This window comes from Aptenodytes patagonicus, chromosome 17 (assembly GCF_965638725.1).
Source record: "Aptenodytes patagonicus chromosome 17, bAptPat1.pri.cur, whole genome shotgun sequence".
Lineage (NCBI taxonomy): Eukaryota > Metazoa > Chordata > Aves > Sphenisciformes > Spheniscidae > Aptenodytes > Aptenodytes patagonicus.
In genome coordinates this window covers 3,836,819-3,847,792 of record NC_134965.1, presented here as the reverse complement: position 1 = coordinate 3,847,792, position 10,974 = coordinate 3,836,819, and the positions used below count along the sequence as shown (strand labels likewise).

Sequence of the window (10,974 nt, the reverse complement as noted above, 5' to 3'; positions counted from 1 at the left end):
AGGCAAGGAAAGAAGGAGATGCCTTCGTTTCTGAAACAGTGGGCCCAGCCCTCGCAGGACCATGAAATTGTCATCCTTGGTTCATCCTTCGTGACTAACTCAGCACCTGCAGAAGCTCCCACTTCCCATGAAGTGCTGCAGACTGGATTTTTCGCTGGAGGGGAAGGGCGAGCTCCGTTTTCAGTGATGTGCGGTGATGTTACACCTACTGGTGATTCATCTCGTAACCGGAGGAAGCCATTAAATGATTAGGAGATTAGCAGCAGTAGAAGAACCTTGGCACACAGTAATAGATCCAGCTAGAGAACTCCCAGAAAGTTCTAGCCATTAGGTGGGTGCGCAGCCAAAACATTAAACTAAAAGATTTACTGCTCTCCTGGCTAAGCAGGGAGGCAGATTAGACCAATTACATTTTCCTGGTATAAGATTTCTCCACTGCCAAAATCTGAGTTTGAAAGTTGTAGAGCCGAAGCCAGCAGGGCAGGAGCTGGCTATGGAATATATCTTCCCTCCTCTTACTGGGAGTCTGAGCAAATCCCCCCCTCGCAGCTCTCCAGAACAGCCAGCTTTAGAGAGGGGTAAATCCTTTCTCGGCTCCTGAAGTACTTTTCAGCCAGTGATCTCATTATGCTGGAAGATATCCAGGGACTGTTACGGGAACTTCCACTGATGTTATTACAGTCTTGTTCTGAAACACCTGACGTTTTTTCTCTGCAATGAGTGACCATGTACATGTGAGTGTGTTCACTGACGCACTGTCCTTTCAGGACTCGGTTTGAGGTGTGCAAGGATATCTGGTGCTCAACCAAAATCACCAGATCCTGTGCTGTCTGAACATAACGCAAGGAGAAATGACATCTCCCCTGGGTCCATGTATCTCTTTCCTCACATTAGGTAGGCAGCCAAGTGAGCAATTCACTTCCTGTTTTCAATTTAAGATGCATTAGAAAAGTAGTTTTGGCACCGCTGGTGCGGCTCAAATGGAGCTGGGGAGCCGTAGCTAGCTGCCGGAAAGCGGTAGCTCTGCACTCAGAGAGGGTGAGCAACCACCTTTGGTAGAACAGGCTGCACTGGTGGCCTCTCGGATCGATACTACTCCTCTTCTCAGGAAAAGTGGGTATGATTACGTCCCCCCAGTGCTGTGGAGGATTAGCCCAGAAAAGAATCAGCTCCAAACTGGAGCTGAAAAGCACCTACTGCATACAGCGAAGAAGAAAACCACTTAAAGCAGGTAGGAACAGGAACCGTGACCCTCCATGTTTCTCACCCTTCCACAGCACCCACGCAGCAAACCGGACAATGCGTAGGTAGGTACATCCAGCAGGGTCAGGACCAGCCTTACGAGTCCTCCTAATACCACGTGTGCTGTTTTATGAAACCTCCACTGTAACACCTCTTCCTTCCCCGTTCAGCAGTGAACATATTTAACTAGAAAGCAAAGACAGAGTAGGCTGGCTGCGATGTACAGCCAAAGCAAAACTAACCTACTCTTTAAATGTGCCTTATTTCAGTTTTAGGGACAAAAGCTGTGACGCTGTGTCTGTAGAGAACTCAGCAGCATAAGCCCCTGAATACTAAATTATTAGTCGTATATTTAACGGTGTTTGTGCTAGTAGTGGCAATTCACTGGCTGGGAATCAAAAGGTAAGTTCAATAAATATCTAGCGAAGGAAGAATGTACTTTGAGTATTACATCCATTATTCTAAGAGCCGTCTGCTTTAGTCCATTTGGGAGCAAGCTGAAATGTGACTGCGCTTTAGCTGTCAATTAACTTGCTCTCCCGCACTTTTGAATTAAAAAGGGTTGTCTTCAGGCTCTGGCAGAGGAGCTGCAGAAAGTCTTGCCGGGGCAATTTATGATGCTACCAGCTCTTGCTGCTGGAACTCATTACCCCTGTGCCTGAGTCAGAGAAACAGAGGGTATAACCAGCCACTGCTTCGGCGCAGGGGCCAGTCTTCAGACTGAAGCCGACTTACGCTGCCAGTGAAGACCAATTTGGCACTGAGACAGCTGTGGCGTGGGCAGCTGAATACTTGGGGTGGAAAACTTCAACAGAACGGGGAGGGTGAAGTGCAGGCACCAGTAGCTTGTACCTCTACCATGCTTTGTTTGACTGCTATAATCAGAACGTACTTAATTGTATTAAGATAGCTCTGCTTGGAGACACATATCTCGCATCTGCTATGGAGGTGGTCAAATTCAATTTAAATTTGCTCTCGCTCTGCATTTCACACTTTGTTGCTCATCCGCACTGGCAAGGTGGTTTCCAAAACTGAACAGACAGGAAAGCATGATGCTGTAGCTTTTTGTTATGCTGAAACTATAGTAAAATGACATTACCTAACCTGGACAGCAAGAACAGAAAAGGGAACTCAAATGCAGAGCATCCCAGCATTTGGTAACTTTTTTAAAGAAATATCCAAAGTAAATAGCTAGCACCATTAAGAAATGTGCAATATTTCTCCTGTTTGGTGAAAGTATCTTCCTTACCCACAGCACATCGACAGCACCCAGTAGTGGCACCTGCTCAGCATGCCTCGATTGTAACTTCATGAAATTTTGTGCAAAAGTTTTTCCTTCTTGGTCTCGGTGAGACCACCACTCATGACCAGTCTTGAAATGTAATCACTAACAACGGGATTCAATTTTTGTTTCTCCTGCCGTTAGGTCTCGGTACCGCTGACATAAGCAGTTTTGTTGAGTGCACCAGACAGACCTTATTGCTCTGGACCGTCACCGTCCTCTCTTCTACCTCGGTTATACAACAGGTAAGAGTTCTTGGGTCAAAGGAAATTTTAAAGCTTTATTGGTCTAAATAAAAAAGTACAAAACATTTTTACAATAGAACCAGAATTCAGGACACGCACGGAGCTGCTGACCTTGCACACCAGGCCTTCACCTTCCGGAACGCAGGCTTCAGCTCAATGAAATATCTAACTTGCTGCAGGGGCTGCGGTCTTCTGACACAGCCTGGCCAGCAGTCCAGCCATTTGTAAAAGTGAGTTCACACCTTCTGCTATCTTCACATGAGTGTACCCGATTTCCTGGTGATAAAGACATTGTAAAATCTTCTGTTTTCTTCCCCAGTCTATGTATAGTATGACTAATGACTAAGTAGAACATATTCCCTTACTGCTAAGGGACCAACTTTGAGTCACTCGAATTTCAGGGAAGTGTATCTTCTCATGTGAACCAACTGAATGCCTTTTTTTTTTTTTTTTTTTTAAAATCAAGGCCTGTGTTTCCCTACTTCCTTTATAAGAAGCAAGGTGCATACATTTTAGGACAGGTTTTAAATACGAAGAGTGATTCCATTATACCAGTTTACCATTTGTCATCTGGCTGTTAATAGAATTTAATATTTTACTATCTATTGGACTAGAATCAAGTATGCGCTTGAAGAAAGTTCTCAGGGAGTTATTTGAGGCTTCGATGTAAATGATAAATTCAGCCAGCATTATGTTTGTTATTAATTCTAGTTGATCACTGAAGTGACTTTTGGCACTTCTGTGGGTGGTTAGACTTTAAACTTCAAGTGACCATTCTTACTGACAAACTGATGATGCAGAGTGGGAAAGAAAGCAGTAATAAGAAGTTAAGAAATACTTTTTTCGCACTAATATACAGCAAATCTCAAAGAGAAAACCCTGAGGCTGCCCCTGTATTAGGGATCACATCCTCTTCTTAAAAAGGCCCAAAAGACCCCACCAGGAACTAGGTTAGTACTAACCTTGATAAATTCCAGTTTCAGATATTCTGGCATTTGAAAGGTTTTACACACACGGAAGATGTTGCCAATCACATCTTCTGGAGAGTATCCAAGTCGCCACAGGTGGGCAAGAATCTGTGCAGGCAAGAATAATCCCTCATTTATCTGCAAAACTTACCAGGTGAGTCAAGTATATTCACTCTTGGAACAGCGGTATGTAACTACTGGAACTGCATGTACTATTTATCAAATAATTTAACCTCAATTGTTTAGCAGGTAATTTCAATACCACTTGTTTTTTTGCTTGTTGGCTTATTCATCTGAACAGACCCCTGCATAAAAAGGATTTAATTCATCAACTTGACTGCATGGTATTGCCCTTATCTTAAAAAACAGCACACACTGTGAATTCTTCAAAACAAACAAGAATTCCATAGAGAAAAAGTGTCTGTCTATGCAGACACAACACATAAAAACCAACCTTGTATGCTTCATCAATATTTGCATTTATGCAGTGTTGTATCATTTCTTTCACAAGCAGAGGATGCGGCTCGTCACATACCTATATCAAAGAGAAATATTACACTTCAAAATATTAGAAGACTCTGCATTAAACCCCTGGTATTTTCACCAAGCTTCTATACAGCTGAAGTACTGAATCAGACACATTCTATAATACAGATTAAATTTTAAGTAATATGACTTTTCTGGTAACACAGCTATCCTGCCACGGCAGACTCAATAGCACGAAATGAGAACACCCAAGTAATAGATTCAAAAGTTATCACTGTGAAATTTCCCAGCAGTTATGCGATTCGTGTGCTTTGAGAGAGCTGGAAAGCCACAAAGTCTCAGACGTGCCATTAGGGACTGCCTAAAGGGACTCTCTCCCTTTTCAAAAGGCACATGCACTTTTTTACGGCCTAATGCAGTAATTGCTACACACACAGTGCTGTCTGCAAACTGGCAAAGCACTTTCAAAGGCTTAGGTATCTGACTGAAGGTCTCACACAGCTGTAGTGCTGAACTTCTAGCATCGCCGTTTTACGCTATTACTAACCTTAAAGACGTTTTCACTGTTTATAAAGCCAAATCCAGAATATGTGGACTGTAAGTTGTTTAATGCCTGTGAAAGAAAAAATAAGACTTCATTTATTTTCCGAAGTGCTCTACTTCTCACTCTCCTCCTCAGGATGAAATACACTTTTCAGAAAATGATGCCAAATAAGCAGTTTTCAATTGAGCAAACCACAAATGTATGCAGACTTTGTTTCCTCCCACAAATTTGGTATCTGGTTCCCACCAATTCACTTCTAAGGAGCAGATCCACTTTAAAACCTCACAAAACCAAATAGTTTAGTTACTCTTGTGCCACAGGTCACATTCCCTTTGCTCTACCCCTCCAGAGATAAATCCTTGAGAGCCACAATTCAGAAGGTTTTTTTGCTTTAAACAGAAGCCTTTGTTTCATTGCCTTTCTTCTTTTACCTGTCTCATATCTCCTTGGGCTGTGAAGATAATGGCTTCTAGTCCATCATCTGTGTACGGTACATCCTCTTTCTCAACAATTTTCAGTAGCCTTGCAAGGATTTGTGAATCTGTCAGTTTAGTGTAACGCAGCACTGCACACCGGGATTGAATAGGTTCTGAGGACAGAGATGTGTAATTAGCATTTCCCTCTTTTATAAAAAAAAAAAAATAATTTTTTTTTTCATCTTGGAAGAAGCTATCTCAGTTTCCAACTCTTCATTTTTCTTCTTTTAAAGAAAAAGAGCATGTCAGCTCCAAACAGAATATAGCATCTCCTTAAGCATATACAATTGTTATAGTCCTTCACTTCAGCCCAAATGTGCTACTTGAGTTTTCCCAGATATGTGCAAATATACCTGAAGCTCAGCTTCTTCTGTTCTCCTGGTTTTCTGAAGGTATATGTTTATCATGCTATTTTAACGGCTAAACAAGAAAAGTCTAATGGTCTACAACGTGTTAGCCTATAGGCAAACTTAAAGATTATGTTTCAGAAAGGACAACAAAAGGGGTTCGATACCCAGTAAGCAATACATCAAACATCTTAAACTGTAGCAGAGTTGGATGGAGATTAAGCCCGAAGTATGAGACATCTGCTTCTGCAGTCATGCATAGCACTATCCATCAAAAACAGCTGTTCAGAGGGTTCACCGGCTACACAAATACACTCTTCTTTTATCAGCTGGATGTACAGGTGGTTTGATTTTTCAGAAGTACCATGATTTCTCGCAACGAGCAGGTCCAAGGTATTTCTGAAAACTGCCTTGGAAGTTAGCCAACAGTGTGGAGAACATATGACAAAAACGCCCAGGGACTAGCAGCACTTTACCTATGATTTTGTCAGAGGCATTGCACGCAAGTGCGAAGCGCGTTGTTTTGGAATAAATTTCCATTGTTCTTCTCAATGCTTGCTGTGCTCCATCTGTCATGCTGGGGGAGAAAAGAGTTAGGACAGATTTTGCCCTTCACTGACTTACAGGTGCAGCCTAGTAACTATTTTTATACAAGCTTCAGAGTTTACTGATATTAAACAGTGCTTTGTAAATTACTTGATATTCTGGCTTGATAAACTAAGCAGCTTTTTCTAGTCATGTGAACAAATCACCCCGCAATGCAGGTAGTCACCGAGACCTCCGTAAAACTGACACGCAAAAATAAATCATTAATACTCTGAAGAATACTGCTAAGAATACTACTACTTATATGCAGATGGAGGAGAATGTCCTGTTTTCATCCAGTGCAATTGTCTGCGTAAGCCAGACTCTTTTCCAAGGGAAAGAGCCAATAAACTGGAAGATGCTATTTCATATCCAGCTAAATCACAAAGTGTTTCACCCCGGTATTCAGTATCTCCTTTGAAGCAATGATCTCTGCTTGATATGAGTAATCTCATAAGAATACCGTTCAATGCGTATTTATTTCCTAACGAATTATTTTTGATAGCCTGATAGAAACATCTAAGACTGTCCAAGACAGCAGCTCCACAGACAGGATAGATGCAACACATTTCACATAGTAGCTGAGGTCGAGAAAAAAACAACGTACCTGTCTGCTTCATCAAGGATGATTATTTTATGCCGACCTTTTGGAAGTGTGACCTTTTGCTGGGCAAACATTTTGATTTTGTTTCTCACAACATCAATGCCTCTGGAACAATAATTCAAGAGATTCATGATCAGTTGGGTGAAATTACATAATAGATTTTATTCAGCAGCCACGGTGGCTGAAGCGCTCCTGAGCTCCCTATTCTCCCGCTGTTTGTTCCTGCCCCTTCAGCTGTGCCAGTATAACTGTTGTGAAACCATGCTGTAAGCCAGACTGCCTGATTCAGATTTAAACACCAATAATCCTCATTTTTGGAGGCTCTGACAAAATAATTTAACAGTATCAGTACATATGTATCAGTAACCTTGCAGTACTGCCACAAAATTACTTATGTTTGGCAAAGGTAGGGGTAATAAACGAACAAGGGCAGAAGCGTTTAATATTGCTTTGCTACTTTGCCAGTACTTCACACAGCTACATCCACAGACCCAGCTATAACTCAGAAGAGTTTAAGAAAAACAGCTGGACAGACTGCATCATTTTAGCACAACTTGGGTGCTTTCCTAGACAGAGTCCCAACAAAGACTTACTTTTAAAAAGAAAGGATTTTACTTTTTTGTTCTGTTTAGAAAATGAACATTGTGATTCTATAGCTCTTCTGTAACTGATATTAACAAAGGCAGGTAAAATGTATTGTACTCGCAAACAACCCTCTAGGAAATGTCCTCAGAATACCTCAGGACAGGTCTGCTACATGACTCGGGAAATATAATCAGCGCTTAGTGCCTGATCCTTGGGGTAGAGATAGTGTCCTCTACATACCTAACACCCTTAACCTACATTTTAATCCCCAACTGCCCTTATAGCCCTAATTTCTGTCACTTCACTTTTTTTCCTAAGCACTGAAGAGTTTCATTACAAACGACTTGCTCACTTTTCATTCTTAGGAGGATCTTCATGAATGCTGGAAGCTTAACTCTTTAAAGTAAATTCAAGAAAACAGTACCATTATAGATTCTGCACTCCATCTGTTTCTATTTTTGTGCATTAAAGTATCTATCAAGTTTATAAAACATCAAGTAATAATATCTATGTCGATAGTTGGACACCAAAGATTGCCTGGAAAAACTGCATTAAAACAAGTACTAGAGGCCTTAATATAGCATTAAGCCTATCAAGCCAGCCTGAGTTGAACTAAAAATAAAAATGGATACTTGCTTCTTCATTAAAAGTTTAATAAGGTTTATTCATTCTCACCTGTCATTTGAGGCATTCAGCTCCAAAACAGCATCCTTTAATGCAGGACCAAGCAGAGCACGAGCCAAGCAGAGGATACTGGTGGTTTTACCTGTTCCTGGGGGACCCTAGAAATGCAACAATACAGCAATTGGTGGTAAGTTTAATGGCATTTTCTAAGCTGTACTCTCTACAAAACTCCTGTTATGAAAAACAGCTGCAACAGAGGAACTGCAGAGAGAACATCAGACTAGAGGCTGCCTGAGTTCAGGATCCTGCCTCCAACAGAGGAGAGAAACACTGCAGGGAGAAGCACAAGACATGCTTCAATAGGCACCTGAGGGCCAAGTTAGTTTTTAACAGAAGGCTGTTCACTACTTGCGTATTCTGCCAAGAACCGTACAATCTCTGTGACCATACAATCAACATTTCTCTTACCAATACATTCAGGCACAATACAAAGCTATCCTGGGAGGCTATTGTGGCTAGATTTCAGAAGCCAGGACCAACACAGTGCAATACAGTAGAACACAGCAATACTTACAGCAATTATAATATTTGGTACGTTCCCCTCTTTTGCAAAGACCTAAGAAAGAACAACAATAAAAAATTATATAAGAAAATAGTGGGAACAAATAGTTTCCCATTCTATTTTAAGCATGAGAAACAGAGCTAACCCATTCTTTTCTTCCCTCCTGCTTTCATTTTTTTGGACCTTGCTGCTTTTGTATTTTTTTTAATTGAACCATTAGAAGTCAGCCCCTAGAATAGTACGGAAAAACTTAAAAGCACTTGATCCCACAGGTCTTTAGTACTCTTGCCTTTCATTTGCATCTGTTATACGTTTGCTAGTATAAGCTTTCTGTTAACAAATACTGTGTTTACAACCTAATTTGTCAAGGAAAATATTTTTCTTCCAGAAAAACATTACATTTCTTTCTGTTGTTATATAAATTATATTTATTCATTGAAACAATATTATAACAGCTACAAACTTTCTAAGTTGTACCAAAACAGGGCCAATTTAAACAATATCCCAATTCAGGAAAGCATATTTCCTTAGAACACCACTCAAACATGTCCTAAAACGTGTAATTTCTTAAGTAAATCAGAAAGGTTTTTTCCACATACTCAAGTATGGATGTAAAAATACAAAAGTGCTTTTACTGGTCTGTGGATCTATGCAGAATTATGTTTTTTGAGCTAACCTGTAAACCTTTTTGACCTGTAAACCAAAGGGACAGCTACACACCTCCAACCTGCTCACAGTATCTTCATTTCCAACTATTTCACATAATTTCATGGGTCTGTATTTTTCCACCCTGTAAAAGTAAAACCACACACACTTCAGCACATTTAATAAAACTTTAATAGTGCTTTACACTGACAGAAAAGGAGGATTATGTTAAGATAACGTGGGACAAAGATGACTTGATGTGTCTTTAGTGCAAACGCTGCAGGGTCCCCCCTGACTGCCAAGCGCAGCATTCCACAACGCTAATTCCTTAATGGTTGTTTTACTTCGATTAGTATAAAACAGGAAAAGGAAGAAAAACATGCTCAACTTGGACACGAGTTTGGTGCCTCAGTCTGGCATCAGGGCTACGAGGAGATGCCGCCCTCTGCGCTCTGTTACGGTTAACACAAGGCAGGGCTGACTTTGTCTGGCCTCGATGGGGACTTCTTGCTTTCCACCCCAGGCTGCCCGGTGCCCTCTCCCCACTCCCACTTCACAGGCCCCAGCCCTGCCTGGGCAGGTTACAGCGTGCAGGCAGAGCCCTCACCGCTGCCAGCAGCCCCCCACTTCCGAGTCAGACCCAGCTCCTGCAGCTCGGCGGGCACGGGGGGGGGAAAGGCCCTAAGCGCCCAGGCCGGCCGGGGCCGCCCCGCAGAGGGAGACAGGGGCCGGCCTACACGATCCCCTCAGCGAAGGCGCCGCGGGGATACAGGCCCAACAGCGCTGCGCGAGCCCACGCCTTCCCGCCAACGGCGCGCCCCGCCCCCCTCCCGCTCCATAGGCTATGCCCCGCCAGGCCCCGCCTCCCGCCACGCTCTGCACCAATGGCCGCGCGCCCTCGGCCCTTCCTCCCTCCTCTGGCTCCATCTCGCAGCCGCCCAGCGCCCGCCCGGTCTCCCTCGCCAGCAGCCGCTCCCGCGCGCAGGCCGCGCCGCGCCGCGCCGCCTCCGTCGCTCACCAGGGCAGCTCGTAATGGCCGCCGGCGGCAGGAGCGGCCCCCGGGGCGTCGGCGGATCCCCGCTTCTCGCCTGCCGCGGGCCCGGCCTTCTCGTCCTCCGCGGCCTCCACCTCCATCTCCATCCCGGCGGCGGCTTGCCCGGCCCAGCTCCTGCCTCCCCGCCGCCTCCGTGAGGGGAGGGCCGCGCTCCCGGGCCCGCCTCGCGGGGCGGGACGGCGAAGGCCGGCGGAGTGGGTCCTCCCCAGCGCTCCCTGCCCGGCCGGGGCGGCTTTCCCGGGGGTGGGCACTGCGGGCGCTCTTCAGCCGGCCCTGGCGGCTTCGGCAGCTCGGTGAGGCCGTTGAAGGGAGGCGGCAGGCCGGGCCCCGGGGGCGTCAGGGCTGGGCTTTGCTGAGGAGGGGCTGGCAGTTAGACGTGGGGGCCGCTCGCAGCACGGCTGGGTGGGCTTGTGCTCGGCTGTTTTGGAGTCTGGCTGCTTTTCCTGCCCCACTGACTGATTAAGTGTCAAGAACTAATAAAACCAGTAATGTGCTTGCACTTTAGGAGTCTAAACTTTTGTTTCTTCTTCTAGCTAACTTTATTTTCCCCTATAAAATGGAAACAATAAAAAGTACATTGCAAAATACTGTAAGTATTGTTAGGTTATAAGAGGGGTGTGTTTCTGGTGCTACTGTTAGAATTTGGGTATCAGTGCTACTTTTAAACCTCAGTAGTTACTGGGGCCTTGATACATCTTTAAGGTCCGCTTATGCTCCACATAATC

The 10,974-nt window shown here is 44.1% G+C and overlaps 1 protein-coding gene across 1 annotated transcript; it reads right to left on the bottom strand.

The window, feature by feature from the left end:
- Window positions 1–2,790: 2,790 nt before the first annotated feature.
- Window positions 2,791–10,356, bottom strand: RFC2 (replication factor C subunit 2). Its single transcript, XM_076354328.1, has 11 exons — window positions 10,214–10,356; window positions 9,271–9,340; window positions 8,563–8,604; window positions 8,040–8,146; window positions 6,783–6,884; window positions 6,067–6,167; window positions 5,199–5,356; window positions 4,771–4,836; window positions 4,192–4,272; window positions 3,732–3,845; window positions 2,791–3,045 (listed from the first exon to the last, which is right to left on the bottom strand). Exons 1-11 carry the CDS (start codon window positions 10,333–10,335, stop codon window positions 2,935–2,937), a joined length of 1,074 nt encoding a protein of 357 aa, XP_076210443.1. The 5' UTR covers window positions 10,336–10,356; the 3' UTR covers window positions 2,791–2,934.
- Window positions 10,357–10,974: the final 618 nt, after the last annotated feature.

Coding starts and splice junctions, on each gene's coding strand:
- RFC2 (XM_076354328.1), bottom strand. CDS start 10,335: ATGGAGATGGAGGTGGAGGCCGCGGAGGACGAGAAGGCCGGGCCCGCG. Junction 6,885..8,039: donor CTGAATGCCTCAAATGACAG/GTGAGAATGAAT, acceptor TTATTGTTCCAG/AGGCATTGATGTTGTGAGAA. Junction 5,357..6,066: donor TGCCTCTGACAAAATCATAG/GTAAAGTGCTGC, acceptor CTCTGTCCTCAG/AACCTATTCAATCCCGGTGT.